The sequence below is a fragment of the Macaca nemestrina genome, chromosome 7 (genome assembly GCF_043159975.1).
Source record: "Macaca nemestrina isolate mMacNem1 chromosome 7, mMacNem.hap1, whole genome shotgun sequence".
Lineage (NCBI taxonomy): Eukaryota > Metazoa > Chordata > Mammalia > Primates > Cercopithecidae > Macaca > Macaca nemestrina.
Window position 1 is genome coordinate 127,284,164 of NC_092131.1, and position 13,899 is coordinate 127,298,062.

The 13,899-nt window shown below is 37.9% G+C and overlaps 1 protein-coding gene across 2 annotated transcripts in view; it reads left to right on the forward strand.

Moving 5' to 3' along the window:
• The window catches only part of LOC105470181 (uncharacterized), a 318,425-nt gene that overhangs the window by 127,815 nt on the left and 176,711 nt on the right, over window positions 1-13,899 (forward strand). The window contains exons 2-7 of one of the 2 annotated variants that reach the window (XM_071101027.1): window positions 1,025-1,086; window positions 2,953-3,059; window positions 6,103-6,145; window positions 6,646-6,721; window positions 9,995-10,125; window positions 11,559-11,616. The exons of the other annotated variant lie outside the window; for it this stretch is intronic. Of the exons in view, the coding sequence (XP_070957128.1) occupies window positions 2,996-3,059; window positions 6,103-6,145; window positions 6,646-6,721; window positions 9,995-10,125; window positions 11,559-11,616 (372 nt within the window). The 5' untranslated portion in view covers window positions 1,025-1,086; window positions 2,953-2,995. The remainder of the gene's footprint in view (window positions 1-1,024; window positions 1,087-2,952; window positions 3,060-6,102; window positions 6,146-6,645; window positions 6,722-9,994; window positions 10,126-11,558; window positions 11,617-13,899) is intronic. 2 annotated transcript variants of the gene reach the window in all.

Consider the following 13,899-nt stretch of genomic DNA (forward strand, 5'->3'; position numbering starts at 1 on the left):
AGGAATGGAAAGTTCAAAGAATTTACCTTCAATTCATAGCTAGTGAGTGGTGAGGCCGGCATTCAAACCTCGGCTCTCCCATCTTAGAGCTCCATTATAGTATTCTTGTCTTTCCAAGGGAGGCAGCCTTATGCAAAACCTCTGATGAAGGGTGGTACTTACTGTTTTGAAGGAAATACAAGAATACGAATGTGATAGAAGTGCACTGAAAGTGGCACAGGACAGGGTGGGATCTTGTGGAAGGAGAGAGGCCTGTGAAGCTCAGAAGAGTCAGATGAGGCCAGATTGGTTCATTTAAAATATTTTAATGGGGTTGAGCTACATGCATGTTCTTCCTGTCTTTCTCAGTGGGAATTCTTTTTCTTGTAACACACTCAGGAGTGTTTACCATAGAATTAATGAAACTTAAGCTTCAGGGTTCCTCACGACGTGGGCTCCTGTGAGTTCTGGAAATTCTTGTGAATTACAGAGTGTTCAGAAGAGGCCAGGATGCAATCAGTGAGCATTTCTGGTTAATTTCCAAGAGCTCTCAGAGGAAGAAGGCTCTTAAAATTATATGAGCTTTAGGTGTCACAAAACCTGGATCCATTTCTTAACATTTCTGTCAATAATATCTGTCTCATTTCACATACTGATTTGGGTGGGGTATCTGAAGGAAGGTGGCTGAGAATTGCTGTCTTTTAAGGCATGATATCAGAGTCAAAAGACCCTGAAATGAGCCTACACTTGGCACTAGTTGGCAAGTCATTAGGCTGTAATAGAAACTGGGTAAAAGTAGAATATTTAAAAAATAAGAACCATGGGAAAAAAAGTCTATGAAAATAAAACTATATAGACTTTGAAATTATTGTTTTGATCAGTACAATTACATTTGTTGATAGCCTGTGTGCATTTCAGTATTTACAGCTTAGGGCATAAACATGTTGTAGCCATTAGCATAAACAGCTTTGGAAACTATGTTTTATAAATGTGGAAAATACTCTTGACTGGAAACTTTCTAATTTATTTTTATTCTTGGTTTCAGGCACCTGATCATAGATTCAAAAGTTAAAGTATCAGCATTTAATAACAAATAGCTTTGTAGAGGTAAGTGATTTGTTTTCCTTCTTGTAGGAAGGAATTCTGTTTATTAATAGAAATACTATTTTTAAAAAATTATAATTTATTAACGATAAAAAAACATCTTTACCATATTTTGAAGCATGCCAAAATACCTTTATTCTCAAAAGAGTATGACAGGCCGGGTGCGGTGGCTCATGCCTGTAATCCCAGCACTAAGGGAGGCCGAGGTGGGTGGATCATCTGAGATCAGGAGTTCAAGACCAGCCTGGCCAACATGGTGAAACCCCGTCCCTTCTAAAAATACAAAAATTAGCTGGGCGCAGTGGCACAAGCCTGTAATTCCAGCTACTTGGGAGGCTGAGGCAGGAGAATCGCCTGAACCTCGGAGCCGGAGGTTGCAGTGAGCCGAGATCGCGCCACTGCACTCCAGCCTGGATGTCAGAGCGAGACTCCCTCTTAATAAAAAGCAAAATAAAATAAAAGAGTATGAGAAACCAGTAAGTAGATCTCTCCATATATCTTGACCTTGGATAATAAAATCACTTTTAGTGTATTCTTTCTTTCTTTTTCTTTACCATAGCAGAGAATTGTAGTAGATTACTAATCGTGTCATGTTTAACCATGTTTGAGATTCTAACCCTGCTATTTCTCTGCTCGTTTTAGGTTTCATTACCAGTAAATCTTGTTAATAAAGAATGCTGTACTTTATTGGACCATGCCTTTGCCCATTTGTTCTATGACTCCCTTTGTGCTACAGTGGCAGAGTTGAGTAGTTGCTACGGAGGCTGTTCTGGCCTGCAAAACCAAAATTCTTTACCCTCTTGGCTCTTTACAGAGGAGTTGACCAGATCCTGTATGACAACATCAGTGTAACTTGGTCTTCTCATTCTAAAAAGTAATGATTTCTGTTAAGAGATTAAACCTGGAAACAGCCTATTTTAGAAATAGTGTATTATTTGAAATGGTCAATGGACTTCTGAATTCTGGTGCAGAGTGTTTTGGTTCATAATAAAAATACTATAAAAGTTATATTTCCTTTTGAGGAACTAAAATGCACTCTTTGCCTGTGGTTTAGGATCTGGGTTTTTTTTTTTTCTTACAAGAGCTTTTCATGGGAGAAGTTGTATGTATATCCTTTAGCCTATCTTGAACTATTCTGTAGCATCTAAGCACCTTCCTTGGTAAAGAGTATATCTGATTTTCTTGTGTCTTTTGAAAATTTTTCTGAAATAGAACCATAAATAAATTAGTGCTTTTCAATGATCACATGCATAATATTTAATTAAAGTTTCAGTGGGATTAAAAGAACATAAAACAAGAGATAATTCATGTATTTTATAAAACCGAGTCTTCAAGGTTCAGTCATCTTAAAAAAAAAACAAAAAACAACAACAAAAAAAACAGTACATCTGAAAGTGTTGCCATAGAAGACCACAGCAAGTTTTGATAAGCTTGTGTCATCATCCCCCATTTGCCCCTTGTACCAGAGAAGCAATATAAATAATTGCTTGATGTACTATTAAATCTTGCATCATGACCTAGTTTAATTTGCTGCCTTTTTTTGAGGCAGGGCCTCATTCTGACACCCAGGCTGGAGTGCAGCAGATGATCACAGCTCTCTGCAGCCTCTACCTTCTGGGCTCAAGTGATCCTCTTGCCTCAGCCTCCTGTGTAGTCGGGACTATAGGCACATACTACCATGACTGGCTAAATTCTTCTTTTTTTTTTTTTTGTAGGTAGAGACAAGGTCTTGCTGTGTTACCCGGGCTGGTCTTGAGTGCTTGACCTCAAACAGTCCTCCCGCCTTGGCCTCCCTAAGTTCTGGGATTATAGGTGTGAGCCACTGTGCCCAACCAGCTGTCATTTTTTATTTTCTAACTTGTATTTCAGTGCAATCGACTGTTAAAGTGGTGTCCTGCCCCAGATTGCCACCATGTTGTTAAAGTCCAGTATCCTGATGCTAAACCTGTTCGCTGCAAATGTGGGCGCCAATTTTGGTAAGCAAGTGATTTCCTAAACTGAAATAGTGCACAAAGCGTTTTTATTTCTCCTGTTTATTCTTGGTAGTAAAATAGAAGAAAAAAAAAGTTTCCCTTCGGCAGGGAGATGTCTGATACTGGTTTAAAATAGTATATATCTCTTTGAGAATTGTATGAAAAGGTCACGTCTTAAAAAATTTTTCCTCTTTCCTTGATCTAACTTTTTTGAATTTTTTTTATGGAGAAAATATACAACTCTAATCATATCTTCCTGTATGCTCCACTGTAACTTAAGGGAAGCAAACTTGTAGATTTGGGACTATACGTTTTCCTTTACTCTGCCAAATTTTAACCTTACTTATGCAAAGGAAATGTGCAGGTAAATTCGGCTGATGGTCTCCTTTTTAACTAAGAGTTTTGCTGTGGCTCTTCTTGCCCAGCTTTCTTGGTAACTTGGGTTTTTGGAGATCTATAGTATACTCTTCAGCCTCTGAATTCTAGATTTGAACTGCCAGGAAGTTTCCAGTGCCATATATTAGGGGATGTCTTAATCAGTTCAGGCTCCTTTATGGGTGTTCTCGTTTTTTCCAAAGTGGATATGCTGAAAATTTTTCAAATTTTTGACTTCTTATTTCCTTTTGATGAACAGTTTATCTCTAGGTCATTCATCTCTTCTTGCATTTTCTAAAACATTGAAGAGAAGCTAAGCTGCATCTTCAACACTTTGCTTGGTAATTTCCTCAACCAGATATTCAGTTTCATATCTCTACCTTCCCCAAAACAATTCAGCCAACTTCTTTGCCACTTTATAGCAAGGATGGCCTTTCTTCTAGTTTCTAACAGCATGTTCCTCATTTTCATCTGAGACCTCATCATAATGGCCTTTAATGTCCATTATTTCTAACAACATTCTGTTCATGGCCATTTATTTAGGTTTTCTCTATGATTGAGGCATTCCCCACACTTCTGTCTTTCTGAATCCTCACCAGAATTACCCTTTAACAGTTCAGTTCATTCACAGTGATCTAGGCTTTTTCTAGCTTGCACTTCCAAGCTCTTCCAGCCTCTACTTATTACTTATAATTACCTCTACTTATCGGTTTTCACATTTTTGATTTTGTTACAACAGCCCCCTCACTTCTTGGTACCATTTTCTGTCTTCATATTCAGGCTGTTATAACAAAAGACCATAAACTGGGCGGCTTCTAAACAACATAAATTTATTTCTTACAGTTCTTAAGGGTGAGAAGTCCAAGATGAAGGTGCCAAAAGATTTGTTGTCTGGTGAAGGCCCGCTTTTCTGGTTCATAGATGATGCCTACTTGCTGGGTCCTCATATGGTGGAAAGGACAAGGCAGCTCTCTGGGCCCTTTTTATTTTTTTTAAAGGATGCCAATTCCATTCACCTCCTAAAGGCTCCACATCCTAATGCTGTCACATTGGTTATTAAGTTTTAACATACACATTTTAGTGGGACACTAACATTTATATCCTGCTAGAAGTTTAAGATGCTTTTCTGTTCCTTTGAGGGTCTTGAGGAGTAAGAAGCCCGTCAAGCCAAGGGGCTCTAGACCCAGCAAATAGATTTTTGGTTTTGTTTTGTTTTGAGAGAGGGTCTCACTCCATCACCCAGGCTGGAGTACGTGGCACGATCTCGCACTGTAAGCTTTGCTTCCCAGGTTCAAGCGATTCTTGTGCCTCCCGAGTAGCTGGGATTACAGGCGTGTGCCATCACGCCTGGCTTGCTTATTTGTTTGTTTGTTTGTTTGTTTATTTATTTATTTTAGAGGCAGCATTTCACCATGTTGGCCGGGCTGGTCTTGAACTCCTGGCCTCAAGTGATCCACCTGCCTTGGCCCTCCCTGAGTGCTGGGATTACTGGCAAGAAGCACCATGGCCAACCAGATATTTTTGGGGGGATGGGAGGTAGATATTTTATTGGTATGCCATACTTTTCTTTTTTTCCTCCAAACATCTATAGAATTACACTTAACACATCATTAATAATAAATATTTCCGAAAAGAGCAGGTAAGCTCACAGAGATTGAATATGTGTAAAATAAATACTGGTATGATAAAGATTAAATATGCATTGTTATTTTAGAGAAAAGGTGGATAATACCTACTTTCCAATGTATTTTTAGCATGACACATGTCACACAAAGTATAGAGAATACAACAGTGAATACCCTATGTAGCTACAATCCAGCTAAAGCGAAATTAGTATTTTGTTTTTCTTCATGAAGAGATAAAATATGACACATATATCTGAAGCTCCTTGGTTCCATGTTCCTTCCCATTCCCCATCTTTCTTTTCAGAAATAACCATTTATCTTAACCTGATTTAAATCAATAGTAGTTTGTTTCTCTCTTTAGCAAAGGACTTTTTGCCATTTGTAAATTACTTAATTAGCTAATCTGTCATTTTATTATTTTTTTCTTAAGCATTTGTGTTTGTTAATTATCCTTCTTTTACAAATGTATATGTCATGAGCTTAGAAAACAAAAGTGAATTACCGATTAATACATGTTTAGTAAGTAGTTAGTCTTTTTTTTTTTTTTATAACTTGCCCAGTACCATTTCCCTCTACAGGGCTGAGGTTCTTTTGTTTAAATAATGCGAAGATGTGATCTATTTGCTTCCCATCTATTGTTTACTGTGTATTAGTACTAAATTATATAAGTAACCTAGAAAGTCAGCCTTTTATTCTTCATTTAGGGTGTTAAGTAAAAGATTAAAAATACACTGATGAAGCATGGGTTGAAACTTCTCAATATAGTCTGAGGCACCTTAGCAACAATTATTATGAAATTGTCATCAAAGCGTGTCTTCATGCTTACAGTCATTCTTCATTTCACACATATTGAGTACCCACTATGTTTTAGTTCTGATACTAAATTCTAGGTAATTAACCATAAAGCAGACATGGATTCTCTCCTTGTATTTGCCAGTCACTAGAAACTAGTGACTGTGGAACTATAAGGCATGAAATGATTGGCTTATTTGCTTACTTACTGTAGGGAGGCCTTAATTCTATTAACTCTTTGTATCACTTAACAGCTTTAACTGTGGAGAAAACTGTCATGATCCTGTTAAATGTAAGGTGAGTTTGTCTGACATTTCCATTTTTAAATAATGTAATGACACACTTCTAAGACTTAGTGACTGAAAATCATAGCTGATGAGTTTATCTATCTATTGGTAGGTTTTTTTTTTTACCCTTTTAATTTCGGATGATTATTGCATGTATTCAGAGGTAATTCCTTAGTATAAGTCAAGTCAGTTCCTGATTATTACTAGGATAACCATGGCTAAGGCATGTCTTTGTCAGGCTTTGTAATGAGGGGAATACACACCTTGTAGTTGGGCTTCTTTTCAAGCTCTAGGTTCCCCACTCAGCTTCTGCCAAAGAAAATCCTGCTTTGGTTGATTTTATATATACTGGACATTATAGCTATGGGATTTCCCTGGCTTAAGAAGATGTGAGCCTAGTGATAATCTTATTCATTGGCTTTTACATTTAAGCTTGACTATAGTTAAGTGCTAAAGTAATTTGCTCTTTTTTAAAGTCTTTTGTTGTATTCTAACAATTGTTGTTTTCAGACAGTGGTTAAAGAAATGGATTAAAAAGTGCGATGATGACAGTGAAACCTCCAATTGGATTGCAGCCAACACAAAGGTTAGTGTTTTCCTTCAGTAATTCTTGGTAATGAAAATGATAAGGGTTGGTGTTTTGGCGTTAGCAAAAGCAATAAGGTGACCTACTTACAGGCTTCGTTTCATCTTTTTCTCCATTGAGTCTTTTTTTTTTTCCAGAATGCTTGCCTGTTATTTCCTTTTTGTCTTTGAGTTTAGTTTAGAGTATTGACTACTGTACTACAGTATCCACAGTTCTCTGCCTTAGGTTTCTTCTACTGGAAAAAAATTAGTGTTCTATAGAGGAAAAAGCTGATAATTTTTCAAGTGTGGGATTTGTGCTTGGCTGCCGTTTAGTATACGAATGTATTGGAGTTTACTCCGCCTAGCTTGGTTCCGTTAGGCTGATTTACATTTTTGTTCCTAATTTTTTTTTGAAGTATATTGCTCTCGATACTAGTTTCAAAATTCAGTCTCTTTATGACCACAAGCGACTTTCTTAACCCCAGACAAATGTCTTAGAAGTGTTTAAGTCTTGAGTACCCTTCTCCTTAATCACTAATATAATGAGTAAGCATTTGAATGCCAGCCGTGTACCCAGCTAGTCTTTCAATACAAAGTTGTATTATCTATCCTTTATGTAATTCAGTCCTATCCTGTCCACATAGTGAGTGACTTGGGTAATGAATGGTAGGATGGTTCATGGGCTATTCATTTTTAGTATTATTTTGTACATGTAAAGAAGATGCTTTAAAGAATGCCGAGTTGTTTGACCCATAGTACATAAAGTTATCTTTGAACTGTTCACTCACTCATCACAGGACAATGAGAGTAAGAAGTGCGTAAACGGCCGGGCGCGGTGGCTCAAGCCTGTAATCCCAGCACTTTGGGAGGCCGAGACGGGCGGATCGCGAGGTCAGGAGATCGAGACCATCCTGGCTAACACGGTGAAACCCCGTCTCTACTGAAAAATACGAAAAACTAGCCGGGCGAGGTGGCGGGCGCCTGTAGTCCCAGCTACTCTGGAGGCTGAGGCAGGAGAATGGCGTGAACCTGGGAGGCGGAGCTTGCAGTGAGCTGAGATCCAGTCACTGCACTCCAGCCTGGGCGGCAGAGCGAGACTCCGTCTCAAAAAAAAAAAAAAAAAAAAAAAAAAAAAAAGAAGTGCGTAAACAGTGAAGGCCAACACAGGTTATCTGTGTGTGTTTAAGTATACATCTTACATACTTACAGATAAAACATGAATATACATTTCTATCTCCCAGAAAGTAGTGAAACAGTGAATCTTGCCACATAAAACAAATGCCTAATTCTTTAAGGAATATATGGTAGAAATATTTTTTTGTTCCCTCCCAAACCATCACGATAAGCATAACTCACGTCAAAGAAAACCTTACTGTGAATATACAGAAAGTGGTTACTTCTTTTATTATTAAAAAAAATTATTAACCAAGCATTCTTTTTTTGAAAATTGAAGATTTTCCCACAAGAAATGTTCCTTAAAGTTCCAGAATTCTTTAATATGCTCTGAAAAACTTATATTTAGAATAAGGCAATTATATTTTCACTAAATTGTTTAAATGGTCGCCTTTTTTCTACATTTAGAGAAATTCCTAGTCGTCAGCCCCGAAGATGTTTAAAATAGGGAGTACAGGCTTGAATATGTTTGGCTTAGTTTAGATTATAGATTATCAAGGAAGAATGGCAATTTGTAAAGCAAATTTAGCTGCTCAATATTTTTGAGAGAAAACCGAAGAGTTTTTCTCTTGAGGTTTTAGAAGCTTTTAAGATTATTAGCTCCCTAAACAGATTTGCATATTGTCAGTGATATCCTAACATTTTGAAAGTTTAATACTATTTGGTTAATTATAACCAAGAAATTTAGAATGAAACATTTTATGCCTGAAATTTGCTTGTTTGGAAAAATGTAAAATTTCTTATGTGGGTGATTTCAAACATTTGATTTGAAATATATAATTTAGAAAATGCTATATTGGCCTATTTTAAATTGCTATCGTTGATGGACAGCATAGTCAGTTCCACAAAGAAGGCCAAATTGTGCAAATACTGATATAGTGGGTGACGTTCCCTCCTTGGGGGAGTTACAAACCTCAATCACAAATGCAAGAACAAAAAAACCGTAGGCCTACAGAGAGGTAATTTTGGCTTACTAGCAACCAAGAATATGATATGAGGCCAGGTCAGTGGCTCACACCTGTAATCCTAACACTTTGGGAGGCCAAGGTGGGCAGATTGCTTGAGCCTGAGAGGTTGAGACCAACCTGGGCAACATGGTGAAACCCCACGTCAACAAAAAATTCAAAAATTAGCCGAGCATGGTGGCATGTGCCTGTAGTCCCATTACTTGGGAGACTGAGGTGGGAGGATGACTTGAGCCCTTGAGGTCAAACCTGCAGTGAGCCGTGATTGCACTGCTGCACTCCAGCCTGGGCAACAGTGAGGCCCTGTCTCAAAAAGAAAAAGAAAATGATTTGGACTTGGAAAAAAATAATCTAACATGATCTCTGTAGCATACTTGTTAAGGAGTACAATGAAAAGAATTTAAAATCTGGGTATTTGACAGGAGAAACTTGGAAAATCCAGTAGTCACAAAATGAATTTATCAATCAAGGTCTGATTTCCTAGTTACCTGACATTGAAGTCAGATTGCTTGGATTTGGATCCTGACTTTACTTATGTGACCTTGGACTAGCTTCTTTATAATTTCTTTCTCCCTTAGTTTATTAATCTGACAAATGGAAATAGGAATAGCACCACTATAAGAAATTAGTTGATACATATAAAACACAGACAACAGTGCATGGGCTATGGGAAGTACTCCATTATTTCTAGATGACACTAGACAGTATAGTATATTTATATGAATAGAATGCTTTTATCTCCCATAATACTATTATTACTAAATACTTAAAATGTTTCTGTCTCTCAACTCTGCTTAAAAAGAAATCCTAGGAAGGTTGAGGTGGGAAGATCACTTGACTCCAGAAGTTCAGGGCTTTAGTGAGCTATGATTGGGCCTCTGAATAGCCACTGCACTACAACCTGGGCAACATAGTGAGACTCTTAAGTTTAAAAAACCAAGTCCTTAAATTGTACGTCTGAAAAGCCAGTGGTAATAATGGTAACAGCTCACTTTAAATAGTGCTTAAGTGTTCAACACTGTTGTAAGTGCCTTATGTGTATTAATCACAATAAATAAGATGTTTAAAAACCAAATCTAGAACTGGCTTTTCTTTAATGTTAGTAATGCAACCTGGTGTAGCGTTGACACCAACTTTATAGTTTCTTTTCATAGGAATGTCCCAAATGCCATGTCACAATTGAGAAGGATGGTGGTTGTAATCACATGGTCTGTCGTAACCAGAATTGTAAAGCAGAGTTTTGCTGGGTGTGTCTTGGCCCATGGGAACCACATGGATCTGCCTGGTAGGTTGGGGAAATTAAGGGAAGAATGTATTCACATAGGTATGTGCCATGTATTATGAATAACATTTTTACCTCATAGATAGCACCATCTAACTTGCAAGCTAAATAAATACATAGTATGTGATTAATGTTATAAGTATATGCAGACACACACACACACAGAAACATACTGCTTTCCTCATTTTATTGATGGCTTACTTGAACTAATATAAGAATCTTGGGCCAGGTGCGGTGGCTCACACCTGTAATTCCAGCACTTTGGGAGGCCAAGGTGGGTGGATCACCTGAGGTCGGGAGTTCGAGACCAGCCTGACCAACATGGAGCAACCCCGTCTCTACTAAAAATACAAAATTAGCCCAGCGTGGTGGCACATGCCTGTAATCCCAGCTACTTGGGAGGCTGAGGCAGGAGAATCGCTTGAACTCACTAGGTGGAGGTTGCGGTGAGCCAAGATCGCCCCATTGCACTCCAGCCTGGGCAACAAAAACAAAACTCTGTCTCAAAAAAAAGAATCTTACACAGCATATGAGCAGTTTTCTCACTGGTTAAGGGCGTAAGCCTCCATTGGTGACAGGCAAAAGTTTAAGCTCTGAAACTCTGTCATACTCTTAAGTATGTTTCCCATCCTCTCTCAATTCTATTCTTCATCTTCTCGATGAAGAAAATAATGCGTATTTCATAAAATGTTTAAGGGATTAAATGTGTTAGTACATTTAAAGTCCTTAGCCAAGTGCATGGTATATAGTAAGCACTCAAGAAATAGCTGCTTCCATAACTGGGGTATAGTAACCACTCCAGGGGAAGTGCAAGTGTTACTCATCTACGCTCTGAGCTGACCTCTCTGGGTATGTTTCCCTGTTCCCACCGTTCTGTATATCATGCAGTTTTAAATGACTCTGAAAAACTGTAATAGCAAAGCACATAGCACAGCATCTATTTCCTGGTAGGTTGTCAACTGTTGGTTCTCTGTGGTGTATAAAAGAGCAGATAAGGTGAATAATCCTGGAAAATTAGAAATATTTGGCTTAACTAACAGATGGCCTAAGAGAAAAATTTGTCTCTTTCTCAAAAAGTTGAGTTAGGAATTCAGAAAAGAGTCAAAGGTTCTAGAAGGATAGTGTTTTCTAATAATGATAGGTGAGTTGATTTGAAATGGACTGCCTCAGGAGGTGGGGAATTTCCTATCACTGGATAAAGAACTAATTTATTATAGAGGATTCAAACACTAGATAGGGTTAGGACAGTTCCTTTCAGCCTGCTAATTCTGTCATAGCAGTAGAAGTCTGGGTGTTTTAACATCTCAGTTTCTCTGTTATAAAAGACAACGTTGGTGTTAGATAATCTGTAAATCCAGGTTAAAATTCTGGGATTTTCTTTTTTTCCTTTTCATTGATTTTTTTTTCTTTATGGAATCCTCTTTATTTACTTGAAGGTACAACTGTAACCGCTATAATGAGGATGATGCAAAGGCAGCAAGAGATGCACAGGAGGTAAGTATATGTATTACAGGATAATAGTTGACTAAGACTGCACATTGTATATTCATATTCATTAGAGAATAATTTTTTTTTTTTTTGAGACAGTGTCTCGCTCTGTTGCCCAGGCTGGAGCATAGTGGCGCGATTTCAGCTCACTGCAACCTCCGCCTCCTGGGTTCAAGTGATTCTCCTGCCTCAGCCTCCCAAGTAGCTGGGATTACAGGCCCTTGCCACCACACCCTGCTAATTTTTGTATTTTTAGTAGTCAGGCTAGTCTCGAACTCCTGACCTCATGATCCACTGGCCTCGGCCTCCCGAAGTGCTGAGATTGCAGACTTGAGCCACCGTGCCCGGCCCAGGGAATAATTGAGTAGAAGTTTTCAATTCTGAAAGACATTCCAGTAAATATTAGATATTCCAGATATTCCAGTAAATATTGGATATCTATTTACATTTAGAAAGGGAATCTTATCCAAAATATTTATTAAGAACATTCTTTCTTAGAGTAATTTTATGTTCTTTTCATTAATGTAGTCACATAGTATATTTTAGCTTTTGGTAGAGTCTTGCTCAAAGATCCCTCCTACCCCAAGAAGAACAGTAGTGAACAGCATTTGTTAAATGACCCTGGTGCTATTTATAGGCAATATCTTACTTAAGGTTTTTTTAAACCTTTTTGTTCATCAAGAAGCTCTGATGATTATCGGTGAGCTCATTTGGAATGGGCTCAGGAGCTGAGAAATTCCCTATTGGTAGATAGGGAAATGACCCACTATTATAGAAGGAATCCAAACACTAGGTGTGGATTAGATTCTAAAGCACTTTTCATTCCTTTCAGTCTGGTGATTTTATCATAATTATAGAACCCTGGAATTTAATAGTTCCTACATTCACCCATTCCCTATTGAAATTCCCCAGTTGTCCCAGAAATACTCTTTTGAAATGGTTTTCCTAACCAGGATACAATCTAAAACATGGTTTGTTTTTTATTGTTTTACTTGTTAACACATCTTCAAAATGTATTTCTAATAAAAATATCATATATAGAAGTGAATATATAGGTAACCTAGTCTGTCATATTGTTAGAAGTGAAAGTTTTGTCTCTCCCTTTTTAAAAAGACCGGGAAATTCAGCCGGGCTTGGTGGCTCACACCTGTAATCCCCACACTTTGGGAGGCCAAGGCAGGCGGATCATCTGAGGTCAGGAGTTCCAGACCAACCTGGCCAACATGGTGAAACCCTGTCTCTACTAAAAATACAAAAATTAGCTGGGCATGGTGGCTTGCGCTTGTAATCCCAGCTACTCAGGAGGCTGAGGCTAGAGAATCACTTGAACCCAGGAGGTGGAGGTTGCAGTGAGCCAAGATTTTGCCACCGTACTCCAGAGTGAGACTCTATCTCTAAATAAATAAATACATAATAAAATGACTGGGAAATTGTATTTTGTAATTATAAATGATGTTTCACAGACCTTCACAATGTTTGGGTCCATTTACAGGGGAAAAAATCCCTACCAATTCCAATATTGGTTTACATGATATTATGATATTATTTAAATGTATATAAACAAGAACCAGCTATAAACTCTTATGCTCTTGCACAGCTCTACAGCCAAACCAAGAGAGCCACAAAATCAGTGAAACTGAAGTAAATGTTAATTTGGTAGATACTGTTGTTGGGGTTTTAAAAATGTTTTATTACTGTACTGTTAAATATAATGAGATAACTTGCTCTCCCACCAATTTTCTTTTCTTTGTTAAATGGTGTCCCTTAAGTCATATCCCACTAACTTTCTATATATTTCTATATTTCCAACATTAATTTTTATGATGCATTACTTGATTTGCCCAGAATGTATTACGGATATATGTCCTTATCACCTTGTTTTCCTCCATTAACCTGATAAAGTTATCTAGACAGATATGCTGTTTATCAAGAAAGAAAATATATGTGGGTTATCCTTGACCTCACCTGGTCTTTTTTGGATGCCGGTAGAATCCCTTTCTGAGATCTATAGGGAGGGTGGGTTATGTGCATAGCTTTTGAGCCAGAGTCTAATGTTTAGATTCTAGATACTAAAATGGATTATTTTTCTGTTCACATCTGTTGGACTCAACTAGAATCTTCTATAACTGTGGCAGTACAAGAAAAGATTCCTATCACTCCATTGGTTGGTTGGCTGATTGACTAACTGATTGGGAGCCACGCCTCCCTGAAAGGATCACACCATTGCATGCCTATCTGGCCTCCTCATCTTTCCCTACTCCCAGGCTCTGGCCTAGCATTTACTGGGAG